At 44.2% G+C, this 15,785-nt stretch overlaps 1 protein-coding gene across 3 annotated transcripts in view; it reads left to right on the forward strand.

Moving 5' to 3' along the window:
- The first annotated feature begins 569 nt into the window (after positions 1–569).
- The window catches only part of YTHDC2 (YTH domain containing 2), a 34,689-nt gene continuing 19,473 nt past the window's right edge, over positions 570–15,785 (forward strand). For all 3 annotated transcript variants that reach the window (XM_033163583.1, XM_033163584.1, XM_033163585.1), the window contains exons 1-11: positions 570–881; positions 3,171–3,261; positions 4,131–4,327; positions 5,637–5,836; positions 6,484–6,650; positions 9,358–9,460; positions 10,688–10,844; positions 11,360–11,467; positions 11,630–11,775; positions 12,748–12,883; positions 13,623–13,749. In XM_033163583.1, coding sequence (XP_033019474.1) covers positions 683–881; positions 3,171–3,261; positions 4,131–4,327; positions 5,637–5,836; positions 6,484–6,650; positions 9,358–9,460; positions 10,688–10,844; positions 11,360–11,467; positions 11,630–11,775; positions 12,748–12,883; positions 13,623–13,749 — 1,631 coding nt within the window. In that variant the 5' untranslated portion in view covers positions 570–682. The remainder of the gene's footprint in view (positions 882–3,170; positions 3,262–4,130; positions 4,328–5,636; positions 5,837–6,483; positions 6,651–9,357; positions 9,461–10,687; positions 10,845–11,359; positions 11,468–11,629; positions 11,776–12,747; positions 12,884–13,622; positions 13,750–15,785) is intronic.

Consider the following 15,785-nt stretch of genomic DNA (forward strand, 5'->3'; position numbering starts at 1 on the left):
GATCACTGTCAAGAAGCAGGTGCTCTGAAAATTTATTACAATCAGGAGATTACTGCAGGCCCTTTCTGGATGTAATTAAAGAACACACGCAGAAGAAGTGATTTGATTTTGATCATATAGCTCAGTTGGTAGAGCATGAGACTCTTAATCTCAGGGTTGTGGGTTCGAGCCCCACGTCGGGCAAAAATTTCCTGCATTTCAGGAGATTGGACTAGAGACTCTCATTGCGCTAGAGACGGATGAGTATCTTGTTGTCCCCCCCCCGCCCCCCACAACATACGTTCTGGCCACGTCCTTGTTTTCTGGGTTCCCCGAGCTAGGAATGTTGGTGTATTTAGGACGGCTGCGCAAGGAGCATAAAGAGAAATCAAGCCGCCCGGGTTGTCCTAACATTATGGCATCCTACGATAAACTCAAATATAGGCTCGGGGTCCCAACCACACAGACGCGCAACTTGCGTTTGGGCGCGCCCGCCCGCTCGCCCTTTCGCCGCCTCCTTTCCCCGCCCAGGAGTCCTTGACGTCATCGCGGCCCGCCTCAGGCCCTGCCCCCCCGCCCCCCCGCCCCTCAGCTGAGGCGCGTCCTCCTTCCGCTTTCACTCTCGCGTACGGGGCGCCCCCGGCCTAGCCCGGCCCCCTCTAGCGGTGCCTCTGAGCCCGAGCTCCTCCTCAGGTTTCGGGGGATGTCGCGCCCGAGCAGCGTCTCCCCGCGGCCTCCCGGAGGGGGCGGCGGCCTTCCCAGCGGCGGCCCGTCCACCGCCGCCGCCTCGTCCTCCTCCGGCAGCGGCCGGTCCAAAGGGCTGAAGGACATTCGCATCGACGAGGAGGTGAAAATCGCCGTGAACATCGCTCTGGAGAGGTTCCGATATGGGGACCAGCGAGGTAACGGTTCCCCTTCCCTTCCCCCGAGGGTGAAGGAGGGGGTGGACTTGAAAGCGGCTCCAGTCGAAAGAGGCGGGTTTGTTATGGTGGGTCTTCATCAGGGCGCCGAAGGAGTCCAGGCAACCAGTTGTAGTCGAGAACAGGGTTGCTTTTCAGTAAGCCTATTAAAACGGAATTATTATTATTTTTTTGCAGCCCTGTGCTGAGCATCACCTGCCAGCACTAGCTCTGCTGCATCCCTGGTGAAGGCATGTTAGTCTTGATCTCGCTTTTGTATGTACCTGCCAACTCCTAGAGGCTATGGGGTCTTGGCACCCCAAAATGAAATATTTGAGGGAGCCACACCCCAAAAAGTTGATGGGCATTGCTATTCAAATGGTGTCCGTGCAGCATATAATGTGATTATGTGGGGTACGTCTTACGTGCCACCCCCTATTTTATTCAAGTTGGCACCTCTGCTACAGATGTGGTGGCGTGGCTGTATGCATCCATAGCGAGCTGTCTTGCCACGGGTCAGATCACCTCATTTTCAGTGCTGTCTCAGTGGCTGGCAGCAACTCTGTGAGCTAGGGAACTAATCTTCATCCTTTTCCAATCTGGCACCCATCTTCAGATCATATATGGCCCTTGCCCCCCAGACATTGCTGGAGTTCAATTCATCATCCCTGAGCATACTGGTCATACTGGATTGGGTTGATGCAGAACTACAGGTCCCCATTGTCTACTATAGGGTGCAGTTTACCCCATTGGTGTCCAGCGCTGCTTTTTGAGATCCTTTTACTGGAGATGATGGGGATTGAACCGGGGATCATGGGTGTGCAATGTAGGAGTTGTATCACTTATGTAGAAGAGGCCCTTCCCATATTTAAGTATGGCATATACCGTTTTTATCTGTAAGCTGACTTGAACCCCCTCAGGGGGAAAAGACAGAGTATAAATAAAATAATAATACGGCATGCATATTTGTTTTTTCATGCACTTATATAGCAAAACCCAAATGAATGGAGCATAAAAAATGGTCATGCTGGATCAAACTAAGTTGCTACACTATGTTTCCAGCAGCAACAAGCTTTATACTGTAGAAAGATCACTAGCAAAGTGATGGCTAGCTCATAGTTTGTCCTCTACCTCTGGACATCCCGGAACAGCAGCTCATAGCTGTGGCAATTACCATAGCTTGTGGGGCAGTAACTTTCACGCACTAATTGTTTTAAACTATGCATTGTGTGAAATATCTCCTTTGTTCCATCTTCATCTTTCTTGCTGATCAAATTCAATACATAGTGTGATCCTATTCATATATACCCTGAAGTAAGCCTTATTACCCTTACCTCTCTCGCCCTGACCTCGCCACAGTGATCCATGCGACGATCACCTCCAGGCTTGATTATTGTAACTCACTCTACATGGGGTTGCCCTTGAAACTGACCCAGAAACTCCAGCGGGTGCAGAATGCTGCGGCGAGACTCCTTACGGGGTGTTCGCCGTGGGAATCACACTCACCAGTGCTATACCAGCTGTACTGGCTCACGGTGGAGTACAGGATCAGGTTTAAGGTGCTGGTTTTAACCTTTAAAGCCCTATACGGCCGAGGACCCTCGTATCTACAGGACTGTCTCTCCTGATATGTCCCATGGAGGACCTTTTGGTCTGCAAATAACAACACCCTGAAGATTCCGGGCTCAAGGGAGATTAGACTGGCCTCGACCAGAGCCAGGGCCTTTCAGCCAGGGCCCTACGAGATTTGACATCCTTCCACAGGGCCTGCAGTGCAAGACAGAGCTGTTCCGCCAAGCCTTTGGTCAGGGTTCAGTGTGACTCATTTTCTCTTTGTATAAGAACAAGCACAAAGGAGGTTTCCCAGCCCACTCACAGGTCCTTATTATATCAGTGGAAACAGTTGGTCCTGGCGAGTATTAACCGCTTTCAGTTTTAACCTGAGGATTGTCATTTGTCCAGTTTTAACTTTAACTTTAATTTATTTGAATTAATTTTGGGATGCATTTTAATCAATTGATTGCTTGCTTTTATGCATATTGTATAATTATTTATATGATGTTAGCCGCTCTGAGCCTGGCTCTGGCCAAGGAGGGCAGGGTACAAATAATAATTTATTATTGTTTTTATTATTTATTTATTGAATTCAATTGGACTGAGTTCCAGGTGAGTGAGTGCAGTTCTTAATTTATTGTCCTTGAATAGTCATTGCTTGTTTATTCAGAGGTGATATATTTCTGCTATTTAGACATAGTTGTATGTAGGCACATACATGTATGCTTTCTCTTTCAGAAATGGAATTTCCTTCCTCCTTGACTAGTACTGAAAGAGCCTTCATTCATCGACTGAGTCAATCGCTTGGTCTGATTTCTAAAAGTAAAGGGTAAGTAAGTACCTTGGTAAAAAAAAAAATACTTACCCATGTGAATGGGGAAATGTGCGTCTTTCTGGCACAGTTTTGTTTTTCAGTTTTGAGTAGTGTCTTGTGGTGGAATTCTTCTTAAGACTCTCTGTGTTTCAAACAGTTCTGTGTACAAGTATTGCCAGGGTGCGGTGAGATATCTTTTGACACTGCTGGGCAGATTCATAATTTGGCCTTGGCCTGATTACCTGTGATAAGTAGTTGTTCCTTTCAGGTGACCATATATGGCTCCCAATTTTGGACTGTGTAGCCATTGCTGCAATAACTTTTTCCTTCTGCATGCTACCTGCTTTGTAAGGCAGCAGAGATTGGCTGCTGTAGCTACAATGCCAATGCTATACCCAAGTATTTGGAGCACACCAGGTTGAGGAAGGCTGTGTCTTGCTCTGAGTGGTTAGGGTTCTTATATATTGGGCTACTAAACTGAGATATGTCCCTAATGAGACTATTGTGTCAGGCAGTGAAGAGATTTGAAACATACATACTGTACTGGAAAACAAGACCCAACCAAATCAGATTTGATGTTAGATGTTTACTATGCCAAACATTAAGCCACATTGATACTTTATCTTTATGCAGGTATTTAATCCAGGATCAAAAATCTAGGGCATGTAGCATCTGAAACAGTATTTCTGAGTCAGTGTAGCTGACACTGATTCTGAAAGCACAGCAATGTGTTTAGAGTTTAATTCACGTATTTGGGGACTCCTAGCATATCTAATGTTTTGAGAAAACTGCTTCACTGTGGGTCTTATAATTCATCTGTGTTTGTAAAGGTTATTCCCGGTGCTGAATATGAAATGATTCTTCCTTCCTTTTTTATTTTTTAGGAAAGGTGCAAGCAGATATCTAACTGTGAAGAAAAAAGATGGCTCAGAGTTGGCACATACAGTAATGACATGTAATTTGATTCCCAACACAAAACATGCTATTAGAAGCCTTGTACAGCGATTTCCTGTCACCAATAAAGAGCGCACCGAGCTTCTACCGAAGACAGAGAGAGGAAATGTTTTTGCTGTTGAAGCTGGTGTGTTGAGTATATTCTGTTAAGAAATACAATGGTGAATTGTGAAGGCAAAATGTATTGCATACCCCAAGCTATGCTTGGAAACTCTTGGAGGTCTATAGCTCATGTGTGTATAATTACAACTGCATAATGTTTTTGCAAATGGGAAATGGTTGCCATATAAGTGCTGGTGCGTTCATTGCATTTTGATGGTGCTGCAAGAGACTTGGCTTTTACGGCACTACCTTGCTGCCATTTTATTTTTGGAAAGCATTGCTAGGTGGAGAATGAAAGCTCTTCACCTTGCAAGCTGTGCATTCTGATAATATGAGATATTCCTAAATGTGCACAACCATGCACTGTCATTTCAAATTAAAATCCGCAAAAATTGTGGCACATCAAACCAAAGGAGACCATGACTTGGTTCCCCTATGCCCCCTCTACTAACAGAAGGCACTGTAATAGAGCCGGAGGCTCCCATTCATGGGAGGAGAAGCCATTTTTGCCAGTTCAGTATTCCCAGGCAGCCTCTTGTGTTATTTCCCACACCGTTTCTGGTAAGTCCCCCAGCCCTACCAAGCAGGTTTTGAGGAAGAACGTCCTACCTTTCCTGTCTGTAAGCCAGGAGTTTTCTGTAAGCAGATATGGATATCGGGTGGAGAGTAAGAAAATGTAAACTAAGAGACAAATACAGGGCTCTACCTGTGATGCTTCCAAAGCATTTTTATACTTGCTTAGCCATGTAAAAATACCATTTTCTCTCTAGAAAACATGCAGTTCTTCTTACGGTAGACTGAAGCTCTATGGTATGATCTACAGTTTTGCTGTGTTATGGAGCACTGTGGGATGCTGTGCTAAAGCCATTTCAACCCCACCAAACCCTATGCATGCAAAAAGATTGGGAGATTGTATGGTCAGTGGCCAACAAAGAAACAGCCTTTTACAAGACTTAACAAGAATGGTCGTTAACAGCTTTCAGTAAGGACCAAAGTTTGTGACATGCTATGTCGCAGGTGTTCACAGCAGCCACAGCAGCAACAATTGTTGTGTGGCTCCTAAGCTGCAACCTCAAGTTTGGCTGTAAACATGGGCAAAGCTAAATGTGTAAGTGAAGCATACCATTTCTAAAGATAAAAGCCTTGTTTGTGCTTAGGGCTGAGCACTCCCAACCCCTGTGTAGTGATATAATTATGTGCTGTTAGCACGGTTGTTTACGTAATCTTGATTAATTTGCTAGGAAGTATTCAATTTTACATACTTAAAGACTGGGCGCTCATCTGTTTAGATTAATAGCAAGTTTTTTGCAGTTATCACTTTTGTCTTTTCTTAGAGAATAGAGAAATGAGCAAAACAAGTGGGCGACTTAACAATGGCATCCCTCAAATCCCAGTGAAACGGGGAGAATCTGAATTTGATTCGTTTCGGCAGTCTCTACCAGTTTATGAAAAGCAGGATGAAATTGTTAGAATTATTAAAGAAAATAAAGTTATATTGATTGTGGGGGAAACTGGATCAGGAAAAACTACTCAGGTATGTATTCTATCAGAATTTGAAATGGAAAGATCTTTTGAATTGCATATTTACAAATTCCAAAATAGTTTAAATCTCAAGTATTTAGTTTTGTCTACTAATGGAAATACACTTTCATTTTGATGACTTATTTTTTCTGGTTCCTTATAAAGCGTTTCAACAACTTTGATTTCCTGTGCATTTTACTATTGAAGCATCTTTTTGCAGAAAACTAATATCTACTTGGGACACTTGGAGTAGGTTTGGCTGGACCACATTCTCAGTTGGTGGTATTAAATTGTGTCCTGGTTCACATGTCATCCTAAGTTAAAATATCGCTTAGCAGGGCTGCTTGAGCATGTGGGCTCCCAGAGAAGAGATTGAGCTGTTCTGCTCTTGTCTGGTCCAAGGTTTGGCCTAGTATGTCATCTGAACAGGTGCTTGTGGTTAAGTTCTCTCTTCACCCACCAGAAGCTGTAACCAAAAGTCCTGGTTTTACAAGATACTGAGTCAGCCTTTGGCTTTGATTGGCATGGCATAGAAGCATAAAGAACCTCTTCTCCAGTAGCCTGCACAGATTGGCTCAGTATGATGTGTGAACTGGGCCTCTTGTGAGGAGGGTGCAGATCACAAATTTTTCAACGCTAATCTAAAATCTCTGTGTTCAGATTCCCCAGTTTCTACTTGATGACTGCTACAAAAACGGAATACCATGTCGCATATTTTGCACTCAGCCAAGACGTTTGGCAGCAATTGCTGTGGCTGAAAGGGTTGCTGCTGAAAGAAGAGAGAAGATTGGGCAGACAATTGGCTATCAAATCCGATTGGAAAGCAGGTCCTGCCAGTATTGCTTGTAGTTTTGGATAGAAAGTGTTTTAGAAGTACCGTATTTTTCGGTCCATAAGGCGCTCCGGACCACAAGACGCACTTGTTTTTTAAAGGGGAAAAACCAGGAAAAAAATATTTTCCTGGTTTTCCTCCTCTAAAAAACACGGAGGGGAGTGCTGGAGGGGAAGCCCCTTCTCCCTTCACAGCGGCTCATCCCCGCTTCCTTAAAGGGACATGGGGACGAGGGGAGAAGGTTTCTCCCCTCCTCCCCATGTCCCTTTAAAGCAACAGGGGATAAGCCTGCTTTTGGCATCGGGGCGCAGGGTGGTGGAGAAAGCAGCAGCATCCACGCTGTTTCCTCCACCATCCCATGCCTTGCACCGATCCCAAAAGCCTGCTTTTGGGATTGGCAGGCAGCGCGTGGGGTGGTGGAGGAAATCCTCTACCAACCTCCCTGCCGCCCACCGATCCCAAAAGCAGGCATCGCAGCTGCCTCCCCCCACCTCCCGCCGAATACGGCGGGACGTGGGGGGAGGCAGCAGAGATGTTGGTGGTTCGTGCCAGCAGCTCCGTGAACGGAGCTGCTGGCACGATCCACCAACATCCCCTTCTCTTCCCGCCGCCTCCCCACATCCCCCGTCGCGTTCGGCGGGACGTGGGGGGAGGCGGTGGAGGTGTTGGTGGATCGTGCTAGCAGCTCCGTTCACGGAGCTGCTGGCACGATCCACCAACATCCCCTTCGCTCCCCGCCGCCTCCCCCCATCCCCCGTCGCGTTCAGCGGGACGTGGGGGGAGGCGGCGGAGGTGTTGGTGGATCGTGCTAGCAGCTCCGTTCACGGAGCTGCTGGCACGATCCACCAACATCCCCTTCGCTCCCCGCCGCCTCCCCCTATCCCCCGTCGCGTTCGGCGGGACGTGGGGGGAGGCGGCGGAGGTGTTGATGGATCGTGCTAGCAGCTCCGTGAATGGAGCTGCTGGCACCATCCACCAACATCCCCTTCGCTCCCCGCCGCCTCCCCCCATCCCCCGTCGCGTTCGGCGGGACGTGGGGGGAGGCGGCGGAGGTGTTGGTGGATCGTGCTAGCAGCTCCGTGAACGGAGCTGCTGGCACGATCCACCAACATCCCCTTCGCTTCCCGCCGCCTCCCCCCATCCCCCGTCGCGTTCGGCGGGAGGTCGGGGGAAGCAGCGGAGATGTTGCTGGATCGTGCTAGCAGCTCCGCTCGCCGAAAGAAGCTTCTTTCGGTGAACGGAGGTGCTGGCATGATCCAGCAACATCGCTGCTGCCTCCCCCCACCTTCCGCCGAACGCGACGGGGGATGGGGGGAGGCAGTGGGAGCGAAGCCTTCGCTCCATAAGACGCACAGCGATTTTCCCTTCCATTTTAGGAGGGAAAAAGTGCGTCTTATGGAGCGTAAAATACGGTATTTAGAAAAATGTGAGACAATGGAGCAGAAATGTATAACAGTTGTACCTCGGAAGTCGAACAGAATCCGTTCTGGAAGTCTGTTTTACTTCCAAAACGTTCAGAAACCAAAGTGTGGCTTCTGATTGGCTGCAGGAAGCTCCTGCAGCCAATCAGAACCTGCAGAAGCCTTGTCGGACGTTCAGGTTCCAAAAGAACATTTGAAAACCAGAACACTCAATTCTGGTTTTTCGATCGTTCGGGAGCCAGAACGTTTTGACTCCTAAGGGCGTTTGGGAGCCAAGATATGACTGCACTTGCAAATAAAAATTTAACTGGGTAATTAACTGCTCCCCCTGTTCTTTGGGGCTCTTCCTTTCAGAGGTCAGGCAGGTAGCCATGAGGAACTCCAAACATAGCTGCTATGCTGTTTTGCACAGCTCACCTCTGATGGCACCTGCAATTCCTTTATGAACCTCCTCAAAAGTCAAAGCCAGCCGCTGAGTCTCTGCCTTTCAAGGTTAAGTGGGCCCCACGCCCCCAGTACAGTGCCCCATTTATCAAATGCTCACCACAGGAATGCTTACCTGTTGTAATTTTTTATCTGCATTGGGTGAAGACCTCTTTGTCAAGGTCTTTTAGCCTCCTCCCTTTGCTCTGTTGTTTTAGTGAAATTTCCCACTTTTTCTATTCTTGATTGTTTTAATTGAAAGCCATGCTGAAACTTGTGAAGGAGTGGGGTATTTTAAACAAAAAATTTAAATGTGTATTGCATAATGCGTCCATGACACTGTTAAACAGGGCTGCACTGTGGAGCCTAAGAAATGGAAGCAAAAGAGCTCTCCAGCTCAGAAGATACCAACGGTATAGCATTGTAAAAGTCCATAGCTGGAAGACTCGAAAAAAGACACTCTAATGAGCAGTTTTCAAAAGTCAGTATGTTGATCTGTTCCATGCATTCAGACAGTGGAGACAAGGGTGTATGTGTCAAGAGAGAGACAGACAGACAGACAGACAGACAGAGAGAGAGACAGAATGGGTGTTTTATGCTCCCTTTCTGAACATACTACTATATAAAACATGGTTTTGTCCTGAAGACAGGAAGAGGGGCTGTTGTTTCTCAGGAAAGTGGTTATTTGCAGTCTTGTGTTACTAAAAGTTGTAGGTCAGATAGTATTTATGCATTGTCAACAATCTTATGCAGGGCTGGATGTGATAAATTTGTGCTAAAAGTGCATATATTTGCAATGACTTCATATCTCTGATTTGTGAAAGTACTTCTTCATAAGCTGTTTTGTATTTTTAACAGGGTCTCTCCAAAGACACTTTTAACGTTTTGCACTAATGGTGTATTACTTCGTACATTAATGGCAGGAGATAGTGCACTGTCAACTGTAACTCATGTCATTGTGGTAAGGTTGACTAATTATTTCTCACGAAAATAACTATGCCAAATTTTTGAAGTTGTGAAACTTGACTTAAAATTCTTCTTGTTAGTTCTTTATTAAACTTTATGCATACCATATTTTCCGGCATATAAGACGACTGGGCGTATAAGACGACCCCCAACTTTTCCAGTTAAAATATAGAGTTTGAGATATACTCGACCGCAGATTCTCCACCTGGCATATAAGATGACCCCCAACTTTTGAGAAGATTTTTAAGTAGTCTTATACGCCAGAATATACAGTACATTGACACAAGGATAACCGTGATCAACTTTATAGTTTTGGAGTTGGCTGACATATGAAGGAACTTGTAGTTGAATACATGACTTTGAGCCACTTGCTGTCAGATATGTTTATTCAGATAACCAAGAGGCTACAAATAGCTTATGGTAGGCACATGAAGCTTGATAACTACAATTCTGAAGTTGAGTTGTGTCTGCCTTAGCCAACAGAATACTAAAGCCTTAAATGGCTCAGGATGCGGTATATAAATTTAACATAATAATAATAGTAGTAGTAGTAGTAGTAGTAGTAGTAAAATAAATCTAACACTATTTGGAGGCAACTGCATCAGGAGAAAGGCAGCACAGGCCCAGTTTTTGTTCAATAAAGTTGTCTTTAGTGGACAGTGAATGGCTGATTAAAAACTAAAGGAGAGCTTAACTGTCATGTCTGCTATGGTGTAAACTTGTCATCAGCAGAGAACTGTGGAATGATGTGTGCACAAACGAACTATAAGAGCACACAGGTGTTAACATGTATCCCACAACATCAGATGTGCTGCTAGACTGATGACATGGTGAAACCTTGTGCTCAGTGAAGCAAAGAACATGCTCACAAGAGAAAGCATGAGAGGGATCAGAGAATAGGGTGGCATGTCTGCAAGAATGGCTGAGTAGGAGTTGGATAGAACATAATACCTAACATGCTGAATAAATTTAAGCTAGTGAAATGTTAGTCAAATAAGCTTACTTTAGCACTTCTACTAATATGAGAAAGATTACTGCTTCTGGATGAATGCTGTGTTAATTCTATATAGATCACGAGGAATGCCTAGCAGGTGGATTTGCAAAAATATAAAACTGTTGTCAACAAATGACAAAATTTGTATTACAGAAGTTACGTAGTATACTGTGGCAAACCTCTTAAGCTCTGTTCTAAAGAGGAATCTCTTTCTTGTTTATGTTGCAGGATGAAGTCCATGAGAGAGATCGGTTCAGCGACTTCTTGTTAACGAAGTTAAGAGATACACTACAAAAACACTCGTCATTGAAACTCATACTTTCTAGTGCTGCCCTGGATGTGAACCTCTTTCTCAGATATTTTGTAGGCTGTCCAGTGATATATAGTAAGTTGGAATGCTAGTAGGAATCAGTCTACTAAATTAAGCTGAATGCACTTTCCTTAGCTTGGTGTAGTACATGTCAAACCTTGGAAACAAATCAATGTATTATTATTTTTATTACTATTAATACTGCTACTACTGCCTTTCACATACATGTCTCAAGGCAATGTGCAAAATGCAAGGAGCTAAAAAAACAGGTTAAAGCTGCACAGAAATTGAGAGCAGATATATTTTAAAACAATACAAAATAGACATCCATGGCAGAGACCTATTCATCTGGCTGAGAAAGCTTGTAGCAATTAGTATACAATTTCCTAAATCCAATATGCAAATATTAAAGCTGCATTTCTGTAAGCCTTGAACTGCTTTTTTGGTACATATTTATTATTTTTACATGGCATATGTATATCTATGTATAAAGAGAAAGAGATTTGGCAGTTTGGAACCTGTAAGCTACAGGTTTAAGTATGATATTGATGATTTAGCATAAACTTGATTATTTATATTCATGTCTTCAGTACCAGGAAGACCATTTGAAGTAAAAGAGATGTTCCTTGAAGACCTACTAAGAAGCACAGGCTACACAAATAAAGAGATGATCAAATACAAAAAGGAAAAACAGCGAGGTTGGTATCTATATATGCAGGTGTTAGAAAGGAGATGTATCTAGAGATAAGCAAACATTGCAAACATTCCCCCCCAATTATACTGTGAAACACAAGTAAGTAAATGTACATTTTCATCTTTACTCCTTTTCTTTGTGTAAAACATTTAAAAATATTCTCCAGAGGAAAAACAACAGACAACTCTGACTGAATGGTATTCTGCACAAGACAACAGCAAGCCAGAACTGCAGCGCCAGAGAGCAATACCAAATGTGGCTGAGGAATATGATCTGTTGGATGATGGTGGTGACACAGTGTTCAGTCAGTTGGTATGGATTCGTTTAAGAATTCCAATATTTCATGTTGATAGGAATTGTTATGAAACAAGAGCAGTATGATCTAGATTCAAATTTCCACCGACATTCATTTGCGTATGAAGCTCTTACTCTGCATAGTCTCCTCTGCATACACAACAGATGTGCATTCATAGAGGTCCCCCTGACTTTTCCTGCTCTCCAGGATTTCTGTAAAGTCCAAGTGACTCAGTACTATTTTCATACAGTATATGTTACAGTGATTATGCCTATTTTTGTGTTTGTGCATGGTGAGGCTTTTTTTTTTTTTACACCTGTGTGTAATTCTGTGTTGTTTTTAAATGGGGGAGTAGCATGAGTTCGGGATGCCTTGCTTTCTGCAGAGGACTTTCTCTCACTTTGGCACAGTAAAAGCTACTTTTAAACTTGAGAGGGAGGGGCTGCCATTAAGAATAGAAAGTTAGCAAAAAGCTCCACTATGTATATAGATCTAGGTGCATGCTTCATTGGCCTTTCTTTAACTTAAGAGTGCTACTATATTATTCATGACAATCAACCTGGAAGAAATCCTTCCTGTAAAGTCAAAGAAAGGCCAATGAAGTACAGTGGTGCCCTGCTGGACGAAAATAATTCGTTCTACGATTTTTTCCGTCTAGCGGTTTTTTCGTCTAGCGAAGCGGCAATGACAGCCGCGCTCCGCTAAACGGAAAAAAAGACGAAAATTTTTCGTCTTGCGAAGCAGCCCCATTGACTTTTTCGTCTTGCGGGGCAGCCTTCCGCTAGACGAATGCCGTTCGTCTAGCGAGTTTTTCGTCTAGCGAGGCATTCGTCTAGCGGGGCACCACTGTATGCACCCAGCATGCAAGTTTGGAAACATTGAAGCCTCTTATTCTGTCAGTTTCAGGGTGAGGAAATAGCAACTGGAGATAGTCTGTTGCTCTTAGATAACATTCAGATAAAAAGGTAATGTTGTTTCCTTCTTTTCAGGCTGAAAAAGATGTCAACTGCCTTGAACCTTGGTTAATTAAAGAAATGGATGCTTGTCTCTCTGATATTTGGCTACACAAAGACATTGATGCCTTTGCACAGGTGTTCCACCTTATTTTAACTGAAAATGTCAGTGGTAAGTTTGCATTCTTAACTTTCCCTTACTGAACTGTGCACCTAAGCCATAAATACCTTATTTGCCCTTAAAAAAAAATCAGGTCCATACCTTTTAAAAATAATATGTGTTTTCTTGGAGTTAGGTGTTTTCTGGAACTCTTTACAATTATTTTTGAATAAATGGACTGGTACTAATGAGCAATCACGATAGGCAAGATCCAACCCTCTGCAGCAGGGGGCAGGGCGGCTGCAGGGGAGGGGATGGAAAGTGTCATTTGCAAAAATGGAAGGTCATTGTGCAAGTGGAATACCACAGTTGGTGTTTCTGCAATATTCGTATTTTCCCAAAGCATAGGAAGCTGCCGTATACTGAATCAGATCATTGGTTCATCTAGCTCAGTTTGTTATGCATGCAAAGCAGATACTGTACCACCGAGCAATTCCTTTTCCTTAAACATGCAGCTTAATCTTCTGTATATTTCCTCTTGAGCAAGTTCCAGGTAAATGTACATAGGTTTGAACCCAAAGTAATAATAATCCATGCAAGCTACTCTTTAAAGTTGTGGACCCTGGGTTAAGTTGAAATCAGTGGAGTGCATTTGCCATAATTTAAATGGATTTCCCATTGATTTCAGTGGGAACTAAGTGCAGCTAACTTGGTATGGATCTAACCCAGAATGTTCCGAAAATATTTTGCCAAAATAGTTTGGAGAGTTGAGCATTTGCTAAACACCAATTCCCCCTTCTCCTTGTCCTAGTTGACTACAGGCACAGCGAGACAAGCGCAACGACTTTAATGGTAGCTTCTGGAAGAGGTTTCTTGAGTCAAGTAGAACAGCTGATTGGTATGGGAGCAAACATTCACATCAAATCATCCAATGGCTGGTAAAACAATCTCATTGCAACTTTTCCCCATTCATTTCTTTGTGTATGTGCGTGTGTATGTAGAGAGAAATCGTGGGTTATTGGAAATGTTGGGGGTAAGTTATAAGCTGTTTTTTTTAAACAAGAAGATTATATTGTTAGCTCCCACATTATCTATCTCCACATTGCTGGTGCTATATTCTGTATTGCCTAAGATCTGGCAGACCTAATTGTCAGAGATCCAGTCTGTTGTAATAGATTTCAGTGTTTGCTTAAATGTTTGTGTGATTATGCTGAAGTAAGGTAAAGGTAAAGGGACCCCTGACCATTAGGTCCATTCGTGTCCGACTGGGGTTGCGGTGCTCATCTCGCGTTACTGGCCAAGGGAGCCGGCGTACAGCTTCCGGGTCATGTGGCCAGCATGACTATGCCACTTCTGGCGAACCAGAGCAGCACACGGAAATGCCCGAGCGGTACCTATTTATCTACTTGCACTTTGACGTGCTTTCGAACTGCTAGTTGGGCAGGAGCTGGGACCGAGCAACGGGAGCTCATCCTGTCGCAGGGATTCGAACCGCCGACCTTCTGATCAGCAAGCCCTAGGCTCTGTGGTTTAACCCACAGCGCCACCCACGTGATAGAAGAAATTTCAACCATTTATAGCTAATATAGTGGGAAGAGGGACATTATAGAATTGTCCTCTTGCCAGCGTGGTGTAGTGGTTAAGAGCGGTGGACTCGTAATCTGGCGAACTGGGTTCGCATCTCTGCTCCTCCACATGCAGCTGCTGGGTGACTTTGGGCTAGTCACACTTCTATGAAGTCTCTCAGCTTCACTCACCTCACAGAGTATTTGTTGTGGGGAAGGAAGGGAAAGGAGATTGTTAGCCGCTTTGAGACTCCTTAGGGTAGTGATAAAGCAGGATATTATATCCAAACTCCTCTTCTTCTTTTTGCCCTACAAGACAAGACCATCACAGTCTGTTGCATTACTAAAGCAACTAGCTCCTGACTACTAGTCTGCGACTTCCCAACCCCTCAAGAGCAAAACCTCAACAAACTCAACTCTATAACGAGTGGGATACTTTTACTGTTTACTGCTGCCTTCCCACAGGGGTAATCTGTGGGGGCCCACATGCCAGTAGTGGATATAACTGGTGGTGTCAGTGAGTGGGGCCAGAGCAGACAGTGGGCAGAACATCCCTTCTTTCCTCTCCTTTTACCTCCCTACTTTCTCTTTCTGCCTGCTCCTCCATTTCACCCCTTCCTTGCCACTTGCATGGAAGTAGGCCGAGGGTTTGCCTGAGAGCTGCAGGTTTGCTCACCCTTGATGTAATGTGCCACATGATTTTGTCCAAAAGTTTAAAAGTCTCTGATGTGAATTTTTATTTTATTTCCACAGTTCATTTGGTTGGGTTTGGTAGTTTATGGTGCCATGTAAGAGTTCGGCTAATAAATACAAGTTGTTTGGAATCTTGTTGCCCTAAGTTTGTATTAGTTCTGCTTTTTCCGATTAGTGGAACCCTATTCAGACATGCCTCTACTGAGGGTGTAGGATTGAATATGTACCTACGTCTCCCACCCTCACCATATCCTCAGTATCCATATGGCAGATATCATGTTAAAACAAGGCTCCTGCACGCAGGCTAGATCTGCATGATGATTACTGCCCTGTCTTTGAGTAGTAGTGCATGAATTTGGCCTGTGCTCTCAGACCTCTAATTTAAGTTCTGTTTTGGTCTTTGTTCAAATTTAATTTGACACCCAGCTGTAAGCAGAAATTGTTTGCAAGAATCTCCTTCTTCCTGCTTCAAGGAGAATTGGGGAGAGATTATGTGCAATGTAGACATAGCCAAAGTTCAGAATCGGGTATGTTTCTCTGCACAGTAAATTGAGGCAGAAGAACCTTCTGATGACTTCAGTAAATAAGAGTAGTCATTTAGCACTTTTCCTATTAGCTGGAAGCACTTCCCAAACATTACCTTAGTAAATCTATATAATCAAAAAAGTCTTAATTATACCTCCACATATCAATTAGAGCTCCTTGGTTTTTAAAAG

Source organism: Lacerta agilis, chromosome 11 (assembly GCF_009819535.1).
Source record: "Lacerta agilis isolate rLacAgi1 chromosome 11, rLacAgi1.pri, whole genome shotgun sequence".
Taxonomy (NCBI): domain Eukaryota; kingdom Metazoa; phylum Chordata; class Lepidosauria; order Squamata; family Lacertidae; genus Lacerta; species Lacerta agilis.